The sequence below is a fragment of the Sylvia atricapilla genome, chromosome 5 (genome assembly GCF_009819655.1).
Source record: "Sylvia atricapilla isolate bSylAtr1 chromosome 5, bSylAtr1.pri, whole genome shotgun sequence".
Taxonomy (NCBI): Eukaryota; Metazoa; Chordata; class Aves; order Passeriformes; family Sylviidae; genus Sylvia; species Sylvia atricapilla.
The window spans coordinates 21,655,590-21,681,126 of NC_089144.1; the positions used below are offsets into that span (position 1 = coordinate 21,655,590).

The window sequence follows — 25,537 nt, forward strand, 5'->3', positions numbered from 1 at the left end:
GTGGCAAAGGTAATTTTTTCAGGCAAAAGCAGAGGTTTCGTTTGTCAGCCCAATTCCAGGAGTGGGACTTTCAGCAAAAACAGAGATCCAAGCCCTTTCCCTGCCCTCAAACACCCCCAGCTATCAGTCAGACCTCACCCAACGCTGCAAACTACTTTACAACACACCAGGCTCTGCAGTTTATAGGCAGCTCTGGGATACAGATTTCTTGTCTGCCCGCTTTTCACCAAGAGTCACATTAGAAAACATTCAAGCTGACTTTGACCTTTTCAAAGCAGGCCAAGTGTTAATAATATTAAAACTGAGAAGGGGTAAAAAAATTCTCACTACCTGACATAGGAAACAGGAGAGAGACCCAGTGAATTCTCATGTCTGGCAAAAATATTTCATCCATTAATGGACTTTCATCTCCTTGCCCCCACTTCACCTCACCCACTGAACCCTTTGCAGATCTGATCCCTCTACCACGATCAAACTTGTGAATTTGTAGCTCTCACTTTTTATGGCATAGTGGACTCCAGCAGGTGCCAAGTCCCTCCCAGCCCTGCTATTTCTGTATCAGCAACAGATGAACATGAGGAAGAATCTGCTTATTCTGCACTTTACTGGGGAATTAGATCCACTTCCTGCAGCTCCAGCCTCCCAAATGAGCACTGGCAGTTTGATCTTCATTTTGGGATCACTGGGTCAGCTGCACTGCCCTGTCCACCCACAGCATTTACTGAGGAAGGAGGGATGGTTTTCCTGGGCAGAGTGGGCAGAAAATACCTGGTTTCATATGACACAGGCAGAAAAAACCTCACCTCCAGCTGCTGAGCTGCACCCCAAGCTGGAAATGGCTCCAAGGTCAGGTTGGATGGGGCTTGGAGCAGCCTGGCCTAGTGGAAGCTGTCCCTGCCCATGGCAAGGGTGTGGGATGAGATCGTCTGGAAGGTCCCTCCCCACCCAAACCAATCTGGCATTCCATGGAATGCCTCTGCTGAACCAGCAAAGCAGCCCAGGGGTGAAGAGGGGATCTGAGGGATCCAATACAAGGAGTGATAAACCTCAGCAATGACACTGGGACACCTCCAAACAGCTCCCCAAGAAGTGTCCCCAGCAAAAAGGTGTCCCCAGCATCCGTAAGGAAATAGAAAATCTTGCAATAAACACACCACTGATGCCTTCAGTTTGAGCTTTCATGTTTTTCAGACTCTGTGCTGCCCAGGGGTGCAGTTCTGAGCCTCACATTCAGTGTCACTCAGCTCTGCACAGAGCAGGGAGACAAAACAAATCCTTTTCCTGCTGAAGACCAAGGACAACTTTCAGGCCCAAAAGCACCAACAAGGGTGGGCTGAAGAGGGAAAAGAAGAAGGATGGGACCTCACGACCTGAAGCGGTAATTGAACAATTAAACCTCAATATGCAAATGGACCGAAACTTATAAAAGTGTGAGACCTCGTGACCTGTCAGCCATTCTGTGACCATTCTGTGACCATTTTGGGTCCACCTTGGGTGTAGCCCTGGCCAGGCTCTTGTCCTGCCCAAGGTGTGCCCTAAAGGCCTTTCAATAAATATCTACTTTATTCTCTGGCTCTGTCCAGTCTCTGTGCCAGGCCAGCCTTCCCAAGGCATCACCACTGCTGGGTGAGCTGCCTTAAATCCTGCCCTGACCACGGCACAGGCACCATCAGAAGGTGGCTCAAAAGATTTTGGGCACAAGACCTCTGACAAACTGGGGGTTTAGGGTTATTTTCCCTCCAAACCACCCCATTTTCACCACTGTCAGCTGCAGCTTCCCATGCAGGGGGTGAAGGGTTAACCTCGGGGGGCTGCTGCAGCCTGAAACCCAAGGTGCTCCCTCCAGCACTTCCCAGCAGTTACTGGCTTGAGAGAGAATCAAACTAATTACCTTAGTAATTACCAAACTAATTACCTCTCTAATTACCCAGTGTCTTTGTTCACATGGAGCTGACATTCCTGCAGAGGAGCCCTGGCTCAGTGCCCCACGTTCTCCTGGAATTTTGCCGCTTCTCTCAAGGACTTGAAGACCCCCCTCACACCGTGGCCAAGCTCAGGTCCTGTCCCCGTTCCCCAGGAAGGGGCAGATGCTGCTCCAGTCCCTTGGCTGCTGAACATTGATGATCAAACCAGAGATGCCCTTGCTCCCAGGCCCTGTTTGACACCTCTGAGAGCAGCCAGGGAGGTGACAGAGCCAACACAGAGCTGACAGCAGCAGGGTGTTCACCAGCAGAACCCCCCAGCAGCATCCCTGGCATGGTGCCTCTCCTCCCCTGGCCCACTCCCTGTGGATCCTGCCCTGGGCTCTGGGGGTCCCTCACTGCTGTCCTGAACTCTGCTGTGGCAGTGGGAACAGCCCCCAGCTCCTCAGGGAGTCACTGCTGGAAGGCAGGGACATGAGTGGTGTCACTAATGCTGGCCGTGACCCCCAGAGGGTTTTGTGGGAAGAGCTGGGAGAGGCTGAGCACAGAGAGGACTCTCCTGGCTGCAGGAGCTCACCCTCCTCTGCTCTCTCCTCCCACATCCCCTCTTGTGTCTCCAGCCAACTCCCAAAAGTGTCAGCTCAACACAAACCATCACAAGTTATGGACTGACCAGATCACAAAATCCCTATCTGCAGCTGTCTGCACCCAAATCTAAACCCTTGTCTGCTTTTATCTGGTAGCACTCAGCTCCTGAAGGAACAGGACTGACCACGGGCAGGGAGCTGCAGTGTGCTGGCACCTGGAACAGGACAAACCATGATTTCTGGATCCTGCAAATCACATTTGACACTCTGGACAAAAATCCTGGCACTTCTCCACTCTCTGTCCCTGCAACTTGTGAAGGAGGCTGGCCTTGCTCTGTCCCAGCAGTTCCTGCTGTCACCAAGAGCTGCTCTTGGTTTGGGATCTGCAGGTGCTGAAAAAAGGTCACAGAATCATAAAATCATGAATAGGAGAAAAACTTCTTCTTAAGTTTTCCATACTCAAAAACCTCAGGAAACTTTTAAGATTTTAAGATCTCAGCACCCACAGCAGGAAGTGGGGAGAAAGAAGAAATCAAACACCTACAGCAGGACAGGGATGCAACTACACAAAAGGAGAGCTGGCAAAAGCAGAGGTGGTGGTGAAAGTCTAGAAATATCCAGAATTATCACTGCTTTAAAGGCAAAGGTTGTCCACACCAAGGACAGTTCTGAAGGGATGTAGGAGAAGGGAATACAGTTGACCTTGCCCCAATAAGTGACAGCTGTGTTAATTACCCAACTCAGCCTGGCCCCTGATAAGTCACAGGGTATCCAACAAAGATAAATGTTATAAAAGAGACTGAGTCAGCTGCTGAGGGGAGGAGCATGAAGAAGGAGGAGTCTGGAGGGAGAATCGCTGCTGTGAGGTCAGTATGGGTTTGCAGTTAAAACCTGTTGTTAGAACCTGCAGTCACAGTCTAGTTGAGTAAAAGCCTGCATTTAGGGTCTGCAAACTATCTCTGCAGCCACAGTCTAGCTAGGTAAAAACCTGCACTCAGAGTCTGCACACTAACCCCTGCAGTCACAGTCTGGCTGGGTAAGAGCCTGCAGTCACAGTCTGTAAACTAATCCTGCAGTCAGAGTTTAGCAGGAAACAACCCTCAGTCAGAGGCTGCCAGGGAAACCTCCAGGAGATTGCTGCAGGCAGAGTCAGTGAATGGCTGGAGTCAGGATGGCTGAGATGTGAAGAGGAATAAACCAGGACCCTTTTCATGCTGTGATGAACAAGAAGTCTGTGTCTCATCTCGTTTCCACCCTCTAACAAGAGGCTAGCACAAGGACAGCTTTAAAGTCCACATCAAGAACAGTTCTGAAGGCCTCACCAAGGCCACTTTTAAAGTCCTTACCCTGCTGCTGCCACCAGCCTCCCCCAAGCCACACAAGCTGCAGATGCCACCCCTGATGCCACAGAAGATGTTTAAAGAACACAACACCTCAAACACAGTTGGAACAAAGCAGGCAAGGCTGACTCTCATTGCTCAAGGCTGTCAGGATGAGAAACCAATAAACATTTGGCAGTAACAGAGACCTTCCTTCCTGACACAGCTCTTCCCCTGATTTTACAGCATCATCTGGCCTGAAAAACGTCTGCTTTTCCTCTATGCTGCGTTTTGCTGCCAATTCTGAGTCTGGCAAGGCTGGCTCTGCCAACTTCTTGGCTCTCTGTTACAAAAGAGAACATTAGAGAGAAGGATTTGTGAGTTAGCTGATTTGTAAACACTACAGCAAGTCACCATGTAAACAAGGTGCTTATGGCCCTGTTGTTTCAGTTTACCTGGCACCTGATGTTGAACTCCAGGATCCTCCCCTCCCACCAACATTACAGTTGCTTGGCATGTAAAAAAAAAAAAGCCAGCTTCTCTGGGTAGCATTAAAAAAAAATCCTTAATTAAACAGCGCTCACAAAGCATCTTGATAATTAGGAAAGTCACTGGTAATATTTTGCATGAATAATAAATGAGATCCACAGGTGCACCCGCAGTTGTTCAGTAGGACGAGGTTCAAACACAGCCAATTAGAGAAGGAGAACAGGTAAACAAACAGCAGAAGGCTCCAGACTTGCTGCTCATTTGACATCATTACTTTCACTACTGTGTAAAAAGTCTCTTCTAAGATTGCCTGGGACAAGGAGTGTGGCAGTTTTAAACTGAAGAAAAAGAATTAAAGGAAACTGGGTGCTTGCACAGAGCTAGTTTGGAGATTTTGGGAGTGATTCTGCCCTTGTACAGAATCCCAGAAAGGTTTGGGTGGGAAGGGACCTTGAGACCATGCCATTCCAGCCCCCTGCCATGGGCAGGGACACTTTCCACCATGCCAGGTTGCTCCAAGCCCATCCAACCTGGCCTGGGACACTCCCAGAGATGGGGAACCCACAACCTCTCCGGGCAACCAGAGTTTGTAGTGCTCCATTCACAAGCATTTCCCAAGGAAGGAAGTGCTAGTGGGTAAATCACAACACTCCCATCACGTGGGATCCTTTTAGGTGGCTGTGATGGAAAACAGCTCAATCCAAACCCCGCTCTTGACACCGGGGCTGGTTGTGCATGAAAGTCTGTGCTTGAAAGCTTCAGCAACAACATCTGCTGGGAAAGCGTGATTGACACAGCAGAGGGAACACCATCCACCCCCGAGGAGTGGGAAGGGAGACAGACTGCAGCATCAATCTTGTGCATAAAATAGATTTATTGTTGGTACAGAGCGAGGCATTTTTTTGTCAGGACTTGATAAGAGCGAGGAGCACAACAGAACCATCCCGCGGTAATAAAGGTCACGGAGCACCCTAAGTGTTGGATCACAAACACCATTCCAGCAGAAGGCCTGCAGAGAGAGCCAGGTCATTTGGGAAATAAGTTAAAGCACAATTTACAATTCTACACAGCGAGGAGAACTCTTGACACTGGGGCCAGCGGCTGCTCCCGAGGAAGGGCCGCATTCCCAGCGCCGCGAGGGTTACACCCCCCGGCCTCTGACAGAGAGATGTTTCTGAGGAGATTTCTACAGTGAAATAGCAGCATTTGAAGGATATCTCCCCCTCTCTGAGGTCAGGGAAAGGTTCCTTTCTTTCCCTTCCTTCAATCACCAATAAGTGGGCTTTGATAAGGCGGAACAGCGGGCTCGGGCGGGCGAGCTCTGATGGAGTAAGATCCAGGTCTCGGCTTCTCGAGCGCTCACGCTGATTGAGCCGTGAGGATGCTGCCCTTCAAATGGCTCTTCCACTTCTTCTCTTTATTGGGCTGCCCTGCAAATAGGCTGCTGGATCGTTCTTGGGGAGAAAAAAAAAAGCTCTTCTGCTGAAATTAGTTGATGGTCTTGTGCTTGATTCGGACAATGCCTTTATCCTCCTCTGCCAAGCATTCTCTGCTGCAGAAACGATCAGAGGGGAGGGGAGAGAGAGGGAGAAACACACATTTCAGTAACTCTGAGTTATTGCAGACACCCCCTGAAGTTTGGCTACAGCTCCTTCCTAAGATCTGCCATTTTTTAAAACAAAAATACAGAACAAGAAACATTGTTGACAAACACATCATGCCAGAGACAAGTCACAGAAGCAGAATGAAGCGATCTCAACAAGGCAGTGGTTTGGAGGCCTGAAGAGCCTCACTAATGATCCATTTTCATCTCCTCTCATGCTGTCTTGGCTTTAGTGCTGTGGCAATTAAAGGAAATTAAAACACCTGACCTTACAATAAGAGAAAATCCCATTCCCAGCAATTAAACTCTTGAGGAAAAACATCCTGAAAACATCCAACACTGAGCATCCCTTACCTGGCTCCTTCCCGGGCTCTGAGTCAGAATCCAAACCCCAACACTCGGAACATGTTGCACTCATTTTGGGTTTCATTACAAAACCACAGGTCATGGAGTGGTTTGGTTTGGAAAGGACCTTAAAAATAATTTCCTTCTTTTCACTAGACCAGGTTTCTCTGTCCCTGGAAATGTTCCAAGCCAGGCTGGACAGAGCTTGGAGCAACCTGGGACAGTGGGAAGTGTCTCTGCCCATGGCAGAGGGCTGGAATTAGATGAATTTTAAGGTTTCTTCCAACCCAAACCAGTCTGGATTTCCATGAATAAGACTTGGATCATTGTTTTGTCCCCATGGTCCATCCTGCCCATGGCAGGGGTTGGAATGAGATGATCTTTGAGGCCCCTTCCAACCCCAACCATTTTTCTTGCCTACAAAACCCATCAAACGAGTGAGGACTAATTATGAGTCTCCTTGCAAGAAAAGGTAGGAAGGGATTTGATAATTCTGAGGCTTTATGTCAGGAACAAACACAAATTTAAACTTTGAAATCTTACAGGTGACCTCCAAACAGCTGATTCAGGTGTCTGAGCAACACTAGACAGCTTGGAAGTCTGGACTGCACTGTAACAGTCATGGAAATTAGGGAAAATTAACAGTACAGGGAATTAAAACCATGTCAGGTTTGGCTTCAACCAAATTCTCATATTATTCCTAAATATAGCCTGGTAAACTGTGTTATTCCGCCAGCTCCTGCAAGGGTTAAGAGCTGCACTTAGATTGGATTTGAGGAAAAATGTCTTTCCCAAAAGGACTGTCCAGCCTGGCACAGGGGGCAGAGGTGGAGTCCCCATTCCTGGAGGGATTTCAAAGCCCTTTAAAGTGTGGAGGTGGCACTTGGGGACATGGTCAGTGGTGGCCTTGGCAGTGCTGGGAATGTTTGGACTCCATGATCCTGGCAGTGTTTTCCAACCCTAACAGTTCTGGCTTTAAAATTCTCCACACAAACAGGTGGCGCATGTCCACAAATCCTCCAGAAGCCACAGAGGAGAAGAAGAGGCTGATGGAATAAAAGGAGTCAGTTTTGTGCTCTGTGGGTGCATTTGCAAACAAAACTCTGAGGGAGTTTCATCTGTTCCCAAAACCTCCAATCCATGGCACCCCCATGGAGATTTCTGGAAAGCTCAAGAAGGCTCCACTGCCTGGGAAATTCCTTCTTGCAGAGGAATTACAGACTCACTCCAAGCCATCTCTGGGCTGAATATTACCTTTATGTTGATTTAACACTGCACAAGTTAACAGTGGAAACTCCCAAGGGATCTGAGCAAGAATGGGCTACTTTTGTTTAGTGTCCTAAGGAAAGAAATTGCAGATATTTGTTCATCATATCCATATTTCTGCCCACAAAATTTCACCTTCAGACAAACAGGGGTGTTCCAAGCCTCGCTTTTGCTTTATCTACATTTTGGGGTTTTAGTGGTTTTTCCTGCCTTTTTAAATCGATGCATTTAAAATATTTTCCTTTTTCTTTTTTACATAGCCCCATGGAGGGAAGCTGGTCCATAATAAACTTCCTTCCGTGAGGGCAGTGTTAAATGATGAAGTCTTTTTGTTGCATTTCAATTCAGTGTTTCCAGATAAACAAATTCCATCTATTTTTCTCTTAGACTGGAAATTGGTATCAAGTAAAAATACTTGAGGATGAGGCTAAAATCCTGATTTTATTCTATTTAGGATGCATAATTAAGGACCCACTTTATCCAACAAATTAAAACAGTGGTTACAAGGCTGAAGGATAAGATTTTGTATCCAGGCTGTCAGGTAACAGCAACTGCTGGTACTGTTGTTTTAAATACTCTTAAACCTCACCTGCCTGCAGAGACCTGAATCCTTCTGGAATTCAATGGTTTAACAGGAAATTATTGCACAGATTTGTGTTAAACCATGGACTAGCTGTGTTTTTAGGTGAGAATCAGAACTTCTTGTAGCCCAGGGTGAGGAAAAAATTGAGGATAAAACCTCCAAAATGCATATTTTAACAGCTATTGTCCATATCCATGGCTGGAAAACCAGGAAAAAGGATAAAAAAGCCATGGACGGTCTGGCTGGAGTTACTTCAGCAGTGGCAGCACAAATAAACGCCACCCACAATCCAAATATCTTCCCCTTAATGGCTCCATTAGGTTAAGTTTTCCTCTCCATTACTGGCATTATCATTATAATAACATGCAAACATTAATAACAGAGTTTAATTTGTCTCCCCAGCTTCTCATGACTTTGGGAAGAGATTTCAAGGGAAGATACAACAATGTGTCAAACCCCTCTGAATTAACAACTCTCTGGGCTTTTCTAAGGAGGGGAGAAAAGGACAGATAGAGACATGAGATTACAGACAGCATGAGAAATAAGGAGCACACAGAAGAGAGGGGGAGATAATTATAAGCAAGATAGGAAAGAAAGAGGAGTCAATAAATTCAATTTATGAAAAGCACAGAGTGTGCTCAGCCCGAGCACAAGTGCCCAGACTCACCGCCAGGAAATCGGATTAGTTCACTTATTTGCTTTCCAATATCTTGCTCTATTCCCTCTAGCAAATTTTCTTCTTCCTTTGTTTCTTGTAGCCAGTGTCAGTTAACTTTTTCATTTCTGAATCTGCCATTTATCCCCCTCCTCTGGCTCCCAACCAAGCGCACGGAGAAGGTAATTTTGAAGTGATTTTATAGCAGCATTTAGGAATTATTTCAAAGTAACTGTCTGGACTTGTGGGCAAACAGGGAGTGAAAATAATTACAATTACAGCTGCAGCACGTGGAGGATGGGCTGGAGTTCATTATGAAAAACAATTGCTCCTGCTTGCAAATATTTCCATCATAAAAGGCTTCTCCTTCTCTGTTATCATGAGAGAAACCTCTCTGAATTCTCATCTTGAAGCATGTGTGAAACAGAATAAGAAACATTTAGGAAACACTTTTAACTACTTGACAGGCTTGGATGAAGATCTTCAACAGAAAAAAAGGTGTTTAAAAGGGTTCAAAAACCTAATGCTCATATTTATGCAATTTGCTTTTCCTGCACCTTCTGAACATGAATTAATTCATCTTCATCAGAGTCTTCTGAAGAAATTCCTATCAGATACAAACTCGAGTTAGAGTTTAAACATGTCTGAGTAATTAATCCATCTTCTTCTGGTTACTTTAAAAAATAATAATAAAAAAAATATACATACAGTAAATTAGTGCTGCAGATGCTACAGAGCCATGGGAAAACCCACTACAGAGCAAACCAAAACAGGGTTACAAGTGACAGAACAAGAGGAAGTTGCACCAGGGGAAGTTTAGGTCAGATATTGTGGAAAATTTCTTCGCTCAAAGGCTTGTCCAGCCAGGGCAGGGATGGAGTCCCCATTCCTGGGGGGATTTAAAAGCCTTTGGCACCTGGGGACATGGGTTAGTGGTGGCCTTGGCTATACTGGGGAACAGCTGGACTGGATGGTCTTAAGAATCTTCATGATTCTGTGAATCTCATGTTATTCACTGGACTTCTCCCAAGAAAGGAGATTGGCACATTCCAACATGGGCAGGAGGAGAAATCAGGGAATCATGGAAGGGTTTGGGTTGGAAAGGACCTTAAAGCCCATCCAGTGCCCACCCCCTGCCACAGCAGGGACACCTCCCACTGTCTCAGGCTGCTCCAAGCCCTATCCAGCCTGGCCTTGGACACTTCCAAGGGTGGGACAACAAATCTCAATAAAGGATATATTAAAGGAAGTGAATTTGAAGGGACAGGGAGCTCTCAGAGGAACAACGAGCAGTGTTCATTCCAGCAGATCTTTGGGAATACCAGCTGGAGGCTGCAGCATTTTAAAGCAGAAGGTCACGGAGAAGAATCAGAGCCAAAATCTCAGGGATTTTTTGCCCAGGCGGAGTTAAGCCCAGGGAAGGTGATTACCATGATCAAACACCAGCCGTGCTCGCCAGGTCTCCACTATCACATAAAGATAGGTGTCCTGACGTGCTCAAATATTAACTCACAGCTTTGGGCAGAAATAAAGATCAACAGACTGATTGAAGCACTTTTTACACATCCTGCACGTGGGCTGTGAGCACATTTCCTTTGTTTAAGAGCACAATTGAGGTCAATATATGCATTTCTGTATTTGAAAGATGCAAGCTGATGAAAAAAGGTAAAAGTGAGAAATTGTAGATTCTTTTAATTTGATGATTTACATATTACTGTCATTTTCCTTCATGCTGCACTAATAAAGCATAAAGATTTTAATTGGCAATGACATCCATACCCTACAAAACTGGAAGAGAGGAGGGCGAGAGCAGGTGAAGGGCAGTTTTAGAGCTTGCATAACATGAGACAGAAGAAATCAAGAATTCCAAGTGGTGACCAATGTAGCTTGAGACATCCATGAGTTTCCCATATTTATGGCAAAAACTACCAGGTATTTTAATCCCCTTGCTTCACTGCTAAAACTGCAGATAACAGGAAACATCTGCCAACAGCAAGGGCTCCTACACTAAACAACAGCTTCCCAGGGGAGGAGATGGAAACCTGAGCATTTAAATCAACTCCAAGTGGTCTCCACAGAGCTGGAGAAATGCTTAGGCATGGAAGAAGGGCTAACTGGAAATTCCTCTGCTCATCATTCCATCATTTTCCAGTGAGAATAGGCCCAGCTCACCTGTTTGGCATTGTTGACACAGTGCAGGTACTGGCTGGCCAGGGCAGAGCAGCTCAGGGTCTCCTGGGCATGTTCCCGGTAGCACTGGAGGATTTTCTCCTGCAGCTCCCCACAGATGGGGTGGGACTCGTATCTCCTGTGGGAACAGAGAACAAGCTACAGGGTTTCCTTCTAAAAACATCTCAGGAAAGACAAAAATCTTGTGATGTTATTACTATTATTATCATTATCATCATCATCATCATCATCATTATCATTGTTATTAATATTACTGAATTGGTTTGGGTTGGAAGGGAGTTTAAAGCACATCCAGTCCCAACCTCAGCAGGGCAGGGACATCTTCCACTATCCCAGGGTGCTCCAATCCCTTCAACCTGGCCTTGAGCACTTCCAGAGGAAAGAATTCTTCCCTGTGAGGGTGGTGAGGTCCTGGCACTGATTGCCCAGGGTTGCTCCATCCCTGGAAGTGTCCAAGGCCGGGCTGGATGGGCTTGGAGCACCCTGGGATAGTGGAGGGTGTCCCTGTCCATGGAAATGGGGTTGGAAACGGATGATCCTTAAGGTGCCTCCCAACCCACTCTGTAATTCTGATTCTCATTTTGCTGATTGGCCAGAGCAGATCTATTTTCCTCCAGCAGGGAAATGAAGCACGAGGCACAAACTGTGCTCCTCCAGGGAATTGATTTCTTGACAATCACTGAAGATGTTGTGCTATAAAAAGGGAATGTTAAGTCACCTTGATTTTACAGTATGTACCTATATAAAAACATCTCTCCCTCCTTTCATTCATTACCCTGCATCTGCGAAATCTAAACCAGAATTTAAATGCAGTCCCAGGTGCTTCCACACTTTATGATCTCCAAGTTCAAACTTCTGCAGGCTCTTACAGAGAAGGATTTTCCCTTAATCCCCCCTCTGCTGAGATCAGCACGTGCTTCAAAGGCGTGTCAGGCATCAAAATGTGCAACCACAAACTGCTGCACACGCAGGGAGGATGGCAAGGTCTGGACTGGGACAGGGAACAACAGAAACACCAGGGATGTTCTCTGCACACATCTCCCAGCAGTGATGATTTAGGTCCAACTAAACCAGAGCTCGATTAAAATGCCCAAACCCCTGGTGTGAATTGATAAATCAATACAAGAGAGCCTGAATTAACTAAAAATACCCACAGTAAACCTTGCTGTGCCTTTATTCACAAGTGATTTTAAAGTGAATTCTTATATACAAGTGAAGAGAGAAAGGAATGGGCTGCTCTAGCATGGCTGCATAAATTCTGTCAATGTATTTAAAGGCATTTCAACGGGGGAACTCTATAACTCAAGATAAAGAACTTTTGAATTTTTTTTTCTTTCCCAGAGCCATGTCATCAATGACCAAAATCCAGGTATTATTCATTATTTGAATGTTTTAAATGATTCTGTACACTGCCAACCATGTGGGAGCCCTGTGAGACACATCACCTCCTGCCCCTCAGTGACTTGTTTTCCCACTCTGACTTTTCAAAGGGGGATTTTTGAAAACCTGCTCTCAGCCCTGTCCTTCCAGGCACTGCAGGTCAGTGAGAACAAGGCCACTTCCTTCAAATCAACCAAGTCCATTTCTTGGATTAATCTGAAGGTGAGCACTGTCTCTGTATTGACCGGCTTGTTCCACTCCCCTAATGCTCTGCTGGCACTTTTGGGAAAGCACTAAATGAAATTACTGCCTGGCATGAGAGGGCCACAAACCACGGGCCGCAGGATCTCCTGTTGGGAAGCGAGGCTCCATTCTCATTATGGGAACTCCTCCAGAGGGGTTTCCCATTGATTTCTGTCAGGGATGGATCACAGGACTCACAGATGGATGATCAGAAATAACAGCAAGGAAACTCCTCCAAAGGCTAAAGAAATATCTCCCTAACAGAGAACTTCCTGAAGTTTCTGTGATTACATCAATTAATACTTAAATGGGATATTGGGAAGGAATTCCTGGCTGGGAGAATAGGGAGGCACTAGGATAGAATTCCTAGAGAAGCTGTGGCTGCCCCTGGATCCCTGGAAGTGTCAAAGACCAGGCTAGATGAGGTTTGAAGCAACCTGGGATAATAGAAGGCATCCCTGCCATGGCAAGAGGTGGATCTGGATGGGTTTTAAGGTCTCTTCCAAGCCAAATCATTCTGTGGTTCCATGAATAAAGGTGATTTTACAGAAGCATTTAAAGGTCTGTGGGGTTTGACTGAGGGAAAAACTCATACGAAAAGGTAAATAGTGCAAACCCAGCAATTATGTGGAATCTGTTGGGAAAAAGGAGGTTTAAAATGCTTGAGTGGATAAAGCAACCTGGTCTGGTCCCAGGCAGGGCCAGAAGAGCAGGAGGTTTCTTTCCTGAACTATCCCATGTCTTGAGAGAGATCTGTATTTTGAGACATATGAAGGGAAAAGTGTCACCAGAGTATCATTACTAATGACGATACATTATCAAGTATCATCAGAGTTTGGGTTGGAAGGAACCTTAAAACCCATCCAGTGTCACCCCTGCCCTCGGCAAGGACACCTCCCACTGTCCCAGGCTGCTCCAAAGCCCAATCCAACCCTGGACACTTCCAGGGACCCAAGGGCAGCCACAGCTTCTCTGGGAAATCCATCCCAGGGCCTCACCACCCTCCCAGCCAGGAATTCCTTCCCAATATCCCATCTAAATCTCCCTCTTTCAGTTGATATCTCTTGCCCTTTGTCCTATCACCATCTGCCCCTGTAAAATAAACAAGATCGTGTCCTACGTGGCATTTATTGATTGATTGATTCGCTCAGGGATTTCACAGCTAAGCTGAAGGAAAACCACAAAGCATGGCACAGTGCAGCAGGAATGCCAGGGAATGCTGACAGATCTCCAGCTCCACTCAGTGCAGCTCCAGAACTTCTGAACAGAACCAAATTTCCACCCCAAATCTCCAGCGCTCGTCTCAGCACAAGTCAACATGAGCAGCAGCCACATGGCACGCCAGGAACAGCGTGGTTTTTATTAAGTCTGCAATTCCTTGATCTGCTTTCCCTTCTGCAGCTGCTCCTGAAGCACCTCCCATGCCACAATAATCTTTCAGTGCCGGAATAAACCTCTGAGGGAGCCGTGCACCCACCTTCTCCAGCGAGCTGATGCATCACAACCTCATAAAGGTAATAGGATGAAAACACAAAAGGAAACGAGAGAGAGAGAGAGACAGCCTTAAAAGAAATCTTCTATGCTAAAGCATGAAAAGGAAATTTAATGAAGGGAACTTTGTACTCATCTGGGCTCTCTCAAAGAGCATAGCTTATTGTGCTCCTGGGGGCTCGGGGAGACGAGCCCCTTCATGGCATTCAAACAAAATGTCTACTAAAGAGGAAATTTGAAATCACCACGGTGAGCTTTGCGAGTTTCGTGCTAAAACTGACACTCACACTGAAGGAATCTGAATGGCTGATGAGTTTCCAGCTGTGTAGGTATCTGGCATAATCCCCCCACCCAGATCAGGACTCTAGGCAATTGTCATAAAATATGGGGGAAAAAATAGCAACAAAAAAAAAGCAGAGCGTGCGGTAAAAACAGTGCCACGAGACAGGCAGGAGTAGCCAGGGCTTAATTTAATTCCTCATTAAACTGCTGACACCCATCAAAGGCAGCTGATTTTATTTGTGTAACCCTTGGCTACTTGTGAAGCCCTGAACAAGACAGACCAGGCTGGTCCTCTGTGTCCGAGCAGCACAGAGCAGCCCAACCCGCAGCTCTCTGAGATCAGATCTTGCTGCGCCTCCTCCACAGAGCAGCTCAACCTGGGGGTGGCTCCCAGCATGGGGCCGTGCTTGGGAAGTCCAGGGAAGTCTTAACTCGACAACAAAACCCTAAAACTGAACATGATCCCACTGAGCCCCAGAGCACAAGCACAGGAGGGTGCTGCAGAGGATGTTCTGACCTGTTTTATTCAGTCCTACTGATGGAGGAGAGGAGCCAAGCTGGGACCAGAGCTGGCAGAATGCAAAATGAACAACAAAAAATAGGAGGATGTTTCTTTTCTCAGTGTTGTCAGAATAAACACAAAGATAAGGAGGAAGAAATGGATGCACACATGTGGTGAAACAAAAGGAAACTGAGGCAATCCACACCCTCAGGTGGGCAGCTCACAATGTGTGTAACAGCTTAACTGTTTTCAGGTGCTTTATGAAGAGCCAGGAGGGGTTTCAGAAAGATCTGTGGGAATTCAATCAATTAACATTGTTTGTGTCCAGCAGAAATTCCTTCTGAGAAAGTGCAAAACGTGTTTTATGGAATCATGGAATGGTTTGGATTGGAAGGGACATTAAAGCTCACTCAGTGCCACCCCTACCATGGGCAGGGACACCTTCCACAGTCCCAGGGTGCTCCAAGCCCCATCCAACCTGGCCTTGGACACTTCCAGGGATCCAGGGGCAGCCACAGCTTCTCTGGGCAGTTTGAAAAGAGAATGAGTGAGGGGTACAAGGGGGAGTCACAAATTCAGAGAGAAAGTCAGTAGGGACCTGGAAATAGCAGGGAAGCAGAAATGGGACATCCAGGGCTTGGAAAGCTCTGTGATTTTCCTGGATAACACTAATGAGCATGTGGCAGGATGAAAGGGAGATATGTGAATTTGGGGTAGGAAAGAATCTGCAGCGCTGCTTTCAGCAGACACAGTCAGGGCAAGATTCCACTTCTTTTGGCCAGGAGGAAGAAAATGCAAAATAAACCTTGGTAGCCTGAGCAGAGATGGATTTAGCTGAGCAGATGGGCGGGAAAGGCCACAGTGGAGGGATTTTGCATATGGAGGCAACAAGAGAGAATCGCGAGCCCAGCTCAGGAGATCCCAAGGGAAGAGCAGCTCAAGGCTGAAGTGTGAACACCTCTGAAACAGCAGCAAGGCTCTTGTGCTCTCCATCACCACCCAAAAAGGTGCTGGTGAGAGGATTCTTCTTCTTTTTTTAACATTACCTCACACAAAAAGAGCCTCTTCCAGCAGCATCACTGCCGAGCCAATCCACAGAACAGGTTTGTAGCACAGAAAATAGTTGTAAAACAGAACCCAGGGGAAAAAAAAGACAAAAGGGCATATGGTAATGAAGGTCCTCATTGCTGCAGCATTATTTTTAGTTTTTACATTAATTTACTCTTTATATTAAACTATTTTTAAAGATTGTCTTCGCACATGCAGTAGGTGATGTCTTGAAGGCGCGTTGCGAAACGTGTGAGGCACAAACCAAATGGTTCCGTTCTCCTCCGAATCGTTTGGAAGGAATAACACAGATCCAATTGCTGAATATCTACAAATGCTGGTCCCTAATCAAGCTGTGCCCACACAGAGCCCTCACAATCACTGCGTGGGAAGTGCTGCCAGCAAAAGATCAAGTACTGCAGAGTTGATTCTTGCTTTTATTTACACTCCGATGCGGAGTGTGACTCCTCCAAAAGGTGTAAAAGGAAGAATTTTCCTCACGAATCTCCTGAAATGCTGGAAGAGAACCATGGTGGTTTCTGCTCTGCAACTGAGAATGTAAAGTCTACAGAGTAATACTGAAAAAATGGCTGAAAGGTTGGAATGCAACTTACTCCACCTTTTGTGCTACTCATAATCAAGTTCAGTGTTAATCTTCCCTGTGTAATTTTTATATCTTTTCTCCAAAAACCCAGCACCTCAAAATCACAGGCACATGTTTGTCATCCTCTCATTTATCTCATCTCTTACCCAGCCTTGTCAAAAGCAAATAAAGATCCATTTCAAACATTTTGACCTTTGGGGAGGGGAGAGAAGAGGAGAGGAGAGGAGAGGAGAGGAGAGGAGAGGAGAGGAGAGGAGAGGAGAGGAGAGGAGAGGAGAGGAGAGGAGAGGAGAGGAGAGGAGAGGAGAGGAGAGGAGAGGAGAGGAGAGGAGAGGAGAGGAGAGGAGAGGAGAGGAGAGGAGAGGAGAGGAGAGGAGAGGAGAGGAGAGGAGAGGAGAGGAGAGGAGAGGAGAGGAGAGGAGAGGAGAGGAGAGGAGAGGAGAGGAGAGGAGAGGAGAGGAGAGGAGAGGAGAGGACATTCACACACACACCGCATGAAGAGAGACATTTAATTATGTCTGGGGAGCACCAAGTAAAGTTCAATATGCTGACAAAATCCTGGTTTTACAGGGATAACTGTCAGAAAGTCCTACTGACCTTTCTAGAGGGCTGCATTTTTAACCTAGAGAGTGTTTCCCACCTGGTAAAACACCTGGAATGCTGCCTGGATATTGGAGCAGCAAAGTGGAAACATTTTCCTTGGTTGTGAGGATTCATTTACTGCACACAGGGAGGGAAGAGCTTCTCTGAGTTTATAAGAGAGAAATGATGACCTTAAATCTGGCAAAATAAGTAAATACAAGCAGAACTCCAGGAGAGCTGCAGAGGGGCTGGGGACAAGGCCTGCAGGGACAGGACACAGGGAATGGCTTCCCACTGCCACAGGGCACGGCTGGATGGGATCTTGGGAATTGGGAATTCCTGGCTGGGCTGGAATTGCCAGAGCAGCTGTGGCTGTCCCTGGATCCCTGGCAGTGTCCCAGGCCAGGCTGGACACTGGGGCTGGGAGCAGCCTGGGACAGTGGGAGGTGTCCTTGCCATGGCAGGGGTGGCACTGGATGGGCTTTGAGGTCCCTTCCCACCCAAACCACTCCAGGATTTGCACATGGAAAGTTCTGCAATTCCTTAAAGCCTTTCTTGGGCAAGTACTTAAGAGGACGACAACAGGATGGGGATCAGGAAAAAACATCCTGGTCGTGAATTTTAATTTCTTGGAATAACTCTTGCCAAGTAAAATCTTCAGGCTCTCAGGACACCACATGGGGATCGGATCATTTCAGGCCAAAGAAGGACAGTTGCAAGAGCTGGATCTCAATTATCAATGAATTACAGGATGAAATGATCAATGGATCACAGGACAGAGGCAGCCCGACAGGTTCCTAGCAGTGGGTTCACAATGAAGAAAGAATCCAAACCTTTCCCAAAGAACAGCTAATGAAAAGCCGGGACTCCCTGTCAGAGGATTCTGGGGTCATCAAAAGCACATCTGGGTTCAAAAATAATTACACAGGAAGGTGTGAGATGCCCATGAAGAGATTACAAGCAAGATTTGGTTCAAGAAAGCCCCACAAATGATATCACTGAACCCTTCCCTCTTTTAGTTTCCCTAAAAACCCACTCCCAGCTGTTGCCCAAAAAGCTCAGGAGACTCTGATCTGCTGTGGTTGCCTAAATTCCAAATATCTCGAGGAACAAGCCATCAAATGAAGACAGGATTCCCATCTACCCTGATGGACAAAACTGAGTTTGAATACTTTCATTTAAATTGATATGAACCGACTTGGATTATCCCAAACCACTATTTGTTTACAAAATTCCCCTCCCCTCCAAAAATAGAAGGAAAACCCTCTTAAAATCCAAAGCACACCACAAGAAATGCACAAATGTACCTCTCCCACAGCTGGTTCCTGCAGCTGCAAAGGGAGCAGCGTGTTGGAATTACCCAAATTTAGGATGCACTTTTCTTTTTAGCTTAAGGGACAGTTTTTAGTGAATAGCAGGATACTAAAATAAACAATCACGTGGATGGCAATGATACAAATTCCTTCTAACAGGGGCATGGATGCTGCTACAAAGTAGGAAAGAGAATTTAGCAACTGCAGGCTTTAATTAGAAGGAACTAGAGGAGGAGCAGTTTTATCTCTGTGGAATATTTTGTAGTACCTAAATGTTATATATAGAAATATACAGAGAAATACTTCTTGGCCTTGCACAGATCAAACCCAGCTCCTAATTTTGACAAGTTCAGAGACAAACAATCCCAGATGTAGCCAAGCCTGCCCCAGCACTGTTGAGGACAAAATCCAAACTCTTCCCAGCTCCAGAGTTCAATCAGCCCAGTGTGGATGGAGCCAACCCTTCCAATTCCATGATTACATGATCAGCAAATCAACATTTGCCTTCCAAACCTCATCATGTAAACCCAGATCACAGATTATTTTTAGAGTTTGCATGTGGCATCACTTGAGCTCAGCCTTATTCACCCGACAAGGAATTATTTAATGAAGACTGGCAAGATTCCACTTGGCTGTTCAGGAGAACACAAGAAAAGGATCAGCACTGCAAACAACGCCATGGGCTGGAATTCTTTACTACTTACTCCTAATAAGGAATTTGGAGGAGGTTTCTGAAGGTTTAGGGAAGCAAAGGAATCAAGGCTCTCCTCATCACCAGCTCCAGCTCATGGAAAGGCAGATCCAGGCTCTGGGAGATTGAGTTGATGCTTTGCTGATATTTCTCCTTGAAGTGGCTGATGCCAGATGCAGGACTACTTGGATATATTAACTGCCACTACATGACAGATTAAACTTCAATATTTCTAATTTTTAAAGGAAAAAAATAATTCTGCAACAGTTTAAAACCTGCTCCTATATGAAGGTGGCAAAAAAGACAGAGTTTCATCCACTTAAATGATCCATTTTAATGTTATCCCTGTCCCTGCATTAAATTTTTCACTTTACATCACTCTGTGTGTGTATAAAGCATACAGACACACACACACACAAAAAAAAAAAATACAGACAGACCCAAATGAGCAGCATAAACCAAATCCAGGACAGCAAAGCACATTCTGGATTTATTACTGCCACTTATTTCCCAAGAGCTACAACTCACTGCTGGCTCTGTAAAGGCCTAACATCACATCATCATCTCCAAACTGTGGTGATAAAACTTTCACTGAGCCTCACACTAAAAAAAAAACCACTAAACAACCCCAAAACCAGTTTTGCTTTTCTAAAGGTGCTAAATAACATGTTCTAACAAGCAGACACTCTCCTCTTCTCTAGCAAAGGTCAACTACAGCACTCAACACAAAGTACCACAAGACACTAACTCGTGGCACATTATTATCCAAATATTACTCTCCAGAGAAATATATATTTAGCTATTCTCTTCAGCTATAAAAGGCCCCCAAAACCCTGTTAACTGACCACAAAAAATAAAAGATATTATGGGCAGAAGCAGCGTCCAGAAAAAGCAATCACCAGTTAAACACTTCAAGCCTCGCCGCTCGTGTGGGTGACGATTACTCGAGGGAACTGAAGGTTGTAATCTTAAGAGACAGCAGAATAAATGCCAATTTTTCATTTGGGCATGAAGTTATTTAAGAAAACAAGGCTTGGATTCACTCTGCTAAGCCACAAAGGCCATGTGTGATTCCACAAATCTTGGATTGGGATGAGGCCGAGCCACTCTTTTCATAAAATGCAATCAGCTGGGCTGCAGCAACAATCAAATGCCATCAACTCCAACAAAGAGCAATAATCCCACTCAGGACGTGCTGCTGGACCTTGCTGTAAGATATCTCAGCCTTAATGTGATGTACAGAGTGTTACAGAAACATTAAAAATGCCCTCAACATCCTTTGTGGCACCCGAGGAAGGAAAATGTTCCTCTCACCAGGACCAGGTCAAGAACTGGAGCTGGAGGGATCAGCTGGAAATGAAAACATTCACATTTTTTTCACTATTCTCTTTATTTAAATTATTTTTCAAGTCTTTAAGTAATTTTTCACTGCCTGTTGGTGGGTTTTCCTCTCAGGCTGTTGAAAAATATGACAACAAAAATGCTCCTAGGGCTGGAGACCATGGCAGAGCTGGGAATGTTCCCCTGGAGAAGGGAAGGCTCCAGGGAGAGCTTCCAGCACATTCCAGGGCCCAAAGGGGCTCCAGGAGAGCTGCAGAGGGACTGGGGACAAGGGCTGCAGGGACAGGACACAGGGAATGGCTTCTCACTGCCACAGGGCACGGCTGGATGGGATCTTGGGAATTGGGAATTCCTGGCTGGGCTGGAATTGGCAGAGCAGCTGTGGCTGTCCCTGGATCCCTGGAATGTCCCAGGCCAGGCTGGACACTGGGGCTGGGAGCAGCCTGGGACAGTGGGAGGTGTCCTTGCCCATGGTTCCTGCCCATCCCTGGATGTCTGGAATGTCTCTTCCAACCCAAACCATTCCCTGGATCTCTGAGGGCACCAGGGGAGCAGTTTTAGGCACCAGGCAGAGGGTCTGATGGAATCCTCAGTGCCAGCTCACAAAGACCTTTCAGAGGTCTCTCCTCACCCCCTCAGTGTGCTGGCAGCATTAATTAGACATTGGCTTATTAAAAAGAACTCCACTCTGCTCCAAGAAAGTCATTCTTGTGTTTTATAACCTCAGCACAGAGGATTTTCAAGCTCCCATTTCTTCTGCAGGTAGTTTGGTAAAGGGATGCTTTTAAGCTAAAGCAGCTCAAGTTTGACAAACTTTAGATTAACCACTCACATTTTCCCCAGTTAGGTCGTGCCCCTTGATTTCAGCTGGTTCTCACTAAAGTTTGCTGCTAATTGCTGCTGAGTGAAGAATTCAGGTGCTGCTGCTGAGGCTCATCTCGTTACAAAGGATGGTGCCAGGCTGAGAAAAGGAAAATAGTTCTGAAACCTGGTGATCTTTGCCATCCTGCTGGGATTTTTGGGTTTGTTTGGAAGGGGCTTAAATGCAGCAGTCTGAAATAACCCTCACAGAACTGTCATCGTTTAGAGTAAAATGCATCAGTGATGGGAATTGTTAGAGAAACAACATTTTTCACCACAGACCTTTCCTCCTCCTCCTCCTGGCATCACCTGTGCACACAGGTATAATTTCAGTCACCTCTTTCACTCCATGCAAAGAAAAAAGGCCTCTCTTGGGGGTGCTGCCACTAGAAACCAGCAGGATTTTCTCACCTTCATCCCACTCCCTGGGAAAGGTGAGTCCACTTCAAAGCTGAGGAGGGAATAAGTGCAAAAAGCTCCCCCCAAAAACGGTACAAGGGAGCTCAGAGAGACAATAATGAACATAATTACAGTCAGTTATTGTTTGCTCTACTCACAAGCCTACTTTATAATGCTCCCGCCAGCAGAGCTGCTTTATGGGATGTCTTTTTCATGCAGCAACCTTTTCATAAATCAAAGCCCCCAAAAGCAATAGCAGGCAGTTTCTCCTGCAGCCTGTTTGAAAATAAAAGTTAACACCGAGCCCTGGCTGTTATCAATCTTCATAAATGTGTCCATGATACAGCAAATCTGTTCCATATTACCCCAGCTCTGCTCCTAATGCATGCACAGGAGCAAACCCAGTGGCTTTATGGAGCTCCTAAATGGCCTGAAAGTGGGAGCCACGTTAAGTGGCAAGGGAAGTTTGAAAGGAATAACTGCTCTTCTCACTTCTTTCCATACAGGATGAAATTATTCCCCTTCCAGCTGGAAAAATGTGTATTTTGCTACAACTGGAATTTTCACACACAAAATAGAGACCCCAGGTCAACATGGGTCCTGTCTAAGGAACTGCAGCTAGAAGGGGAAATTATCAGGATTTCAGGATTCCTTTTAGCAGAGATCAGTGGGACTGAGGGTTTTTATATTCAGGCACTGACCTGAAAATCTGACAGAATTAATAAACTTATTCCAGTGGCACCCACACCCTCTGAAGGAGGAGAAGGGGCACCTGACCTGTCTTAATTTGCGTTTTCCAGGACCTCAAGGAGCTCCAGGAGAGCTGCAGAGGGGCTGGGGACAAGGGCTGCAGGGACAGGACACAGGGAATGGCTTCCCACTGCCACAGGGCAGGGCTGGATGGGATCTTGGGAATTGGGAATTCCTGGCTGGGCTGGAATTGCCAGAGCAGCTGTGGCTGCCCCTGGATCCCTGGAATGTCCAAGGCCAGGCTGGACACTGGGGCTGGGAGCAGCCTGGGACAGTGGGAGGTGTCCCTGCCCATGGCAGGGGTGGCACTGGATGTCCCTTAAGGTCCCTTCCTACACAAACCATTCTCGTTTTACAAACCTCATTTTCTGAGGCTGACAGCCCTTTGCAATAAAACTCCAAATCTGAAATAATTTCCCCAAATATTTACTGCTTACTTTGCCTTTAAGCTGTGATTTCCCTCAGGTGAAGTTCAAGCACAATGGGTGTGGTGGATTTTTTTCCCCTGATTTTCCAACTCTACTGGAAAGGAGAATAAAAAAAAAAAAAAAAAAAAAAAAAAAAAAAAAAACTAAAAGAGGGGAACCACACATCATGTGCTAACAGAGATAATTTGTAATTCATTCTTCACTCTGTACCCAGGAACAGGTGAATTCTCCTAAAAAAAAAATCCCACCACCAGCTCTAGGAAACATTCTCCCTTCCCCAAAGGAAGGTTTGTGCTGGAGGCTCCCAAGTGAGATTTGTAGGATTTGATCCTACAGATGGCTTGGCCTCATTAAAAACATCCTCAGAAAACGTATTTGTAAATCTCAGCCACAAAAGATTAGGAAACACAGAACAAATTAATAATAAAAAGGAGCTGCTGTGGGGTTTAACCTCCCAGCTTTAATGCTGTAATTGGGAAATCCCAACAAAGGATATAAGGCATTAAAACAAGAGGCTTTATTGCTTGTTTGGAATAAACCTGGGGAGGGAGCAGGCAGCCAGATGTGCCCTGGCAGAGCCTGGAATGTCAAACACTCCGGGAGGAGCTCCCAAACCTGCAGCCAGGGAAGGGATTGTCCCCAGTGAGGGCAGACAGGAATTCTCCCCAGCCCTGGGCTGAGTTCTTCAGAGGAGAATCAAAACCAATTCCACTGGGGCCACTGAGGTGTGAGGGCAGAGTTTCACTCGCTGCTTTCACAGGGAAGTCTTTAAAATGACTTTGTGCTCCTCTGTAAGCAAATAGAGCAAAGCAGCAGTGCCTGAACACATTTCTCTTTCCAACACATCCACCCTGAACAGGAAAAGGGAATAGGGAAAGGACCTGCAGGTCAGAAAATCACAAAGGTTCAGCTTGGAAAAGACCTTAAAGATCATCAACTTCATCTCGTCCCAGCTCCCCTCCCACAGGCAAGTTTTCTCACCATAGTTACCCCACAATATCCCATACAGTTATCCCACTGTATCCTAAAGAGCTATCCCACAACATCCTACACAGTTATCCCACAATATGCTAAACAGCTATCCCACTGCATCCTACACAGCTATCCCACTGCATCCTACACAGTTATCCCACTGCATCCTACACAGTTATCCCACAATATCCTACACAGCTATCCCACTGCATCCTACACAGTTATCCCACTGTACCCTACAGTTATCCCACTGCATCCTACACAGTTATCCCACAACATCCTACACAGTTATCCCACAATATGCTACACAGCTATCCCACTGCATCCTACACAGTTATCCCACTGTACCCTACACAGTTATCCCACAATATCCTACACAGTTATCCCACAATATCCTACACAGTTATCCCACTGTACCCTACACAGTTATCCCACTGCATCCTACACAGTTATCCCACTGCATCCTACACAGTTATCCCACAATATCCTACACAGTTATCCCACTGTACCCTACAATTATTCCACAACATCCTACACAGCTATCCCACTGCATCCTACACAGCTATCCCACAATATCCTACACAGTGATCCCACTGTACCCTACACATTTTCCCACCCTAACCTATACATTTATCTCACTCTACCCTACAGTTATCCCACTGCTTCCTACACATTTATCTCACTGTATCCTACAGAGTTAGGAGAAGTAACCCTACCTTACACACCTGTCCCCCCTACCTTACCCACCCTACCTTACACAGTTGTCCCCCCACAATAATATCCTACAATAATTACCTTGTTCTACCTGTCCCCCCCTCCCAGAAAATCTTTTATTTTATGTATTAATTCACAGAAAATTAAAAAAAATCCTATTCCTGACTTGGTGCTTTACAAACATTAATTTTAAGATTGCTTTCTCCATTACAGAGAGTAAAGGATCTCACTGTGTGAAAAACTGGGGATAGCCTGAGGGGAGATTTAATTAATGTATCCATGATTTCTAGAAAGGGGAAGAAAAAAAAAGATTATGCCAAACATGGAAAGAGTTGACTTGCCCTCTTTGTTAATGTGCTATCTAAATTTTGAATAATGGATTTTAAAAGTTAATGTAACTTTCAAAAAACACCATCAAGAGCTTCAATCCTGCTTCCTGACCAAACAAGCCAATTTAAATTTCACATCAGAGCTCAGAGATTTCGCTGAAAACACATCCCCATGCACAGATTCTCTGTGAAAGAGAAACACACAGATACTCCGCTAGGCTCCCCCAGTTTGTTCTGAAGGAATTTACATCCAGCTCCGAATTCCCAATTCATGTTTGATCCAGCCCTGCTGAAAACCCTCACTCCTAATGGACTGCACTGATCAAAGGAACAAAGTTCAGGATCTGCCTGGCTGCAGGGAAACCCAAAGTTGTCATGTCTGGAGTAAACACACTGAAAATGGCTTCAGGGAATTCTGAGATTCCCTGATAACAAAGGATTCTCATATTAGTTTACAGGTGCAGAACAACTGAGACAGGGGAACTGCTGCCCACCAAAGTCCCCTCTTTAAACGGGAACTGGATGATTTTCCAGGTCCCGAGGTCCAAGCACAATCCCTTGTACAAAGCAGCAGAAAGTCCAGTAGATTTCCTGAGTGAGCTCTGCTCTTGCAGCCCTCAGGTGACCCCAGGAGGGTCAAGCCCTGACT

At 45.9% G+C, this 25,537-nt stretch overlaps 1 protein-coding gene across 2 annotated transcripts in view; it reads right to left on the reverse strand.

The window, feature by feature from the left end:
• Positions 1-5,171: 5,171 nt before the first annotated feature.
• Positions 5,172-25,537, reverse strand: part of CHCHD3 (coiled-coil-helix-coiled-coil-helix domain containing 3) — a 125,562-nt gene continuing 105,196 nt past the window's right edge. For both annotated transcript variants that reach the window (XM_066318879.1, XM_066318878.1), the window contains exons 7-8: positions 10,942-11,077; positions 5,172-5,869 (exon numbers count right to left, since the gene is read on the reverse strand). In XM_066318879.1, coding sequence (XP_066174976.1) covers positions 5,843-5,869; positions 10,942-11,077 — 163 coding nt within the window. In that variant the 3' untranslated portion in view covers positions 5,172-5,842. The remainder of the gene's footprint in view (positions 5,870-10,941; positions 11,078-25,537) is intronic.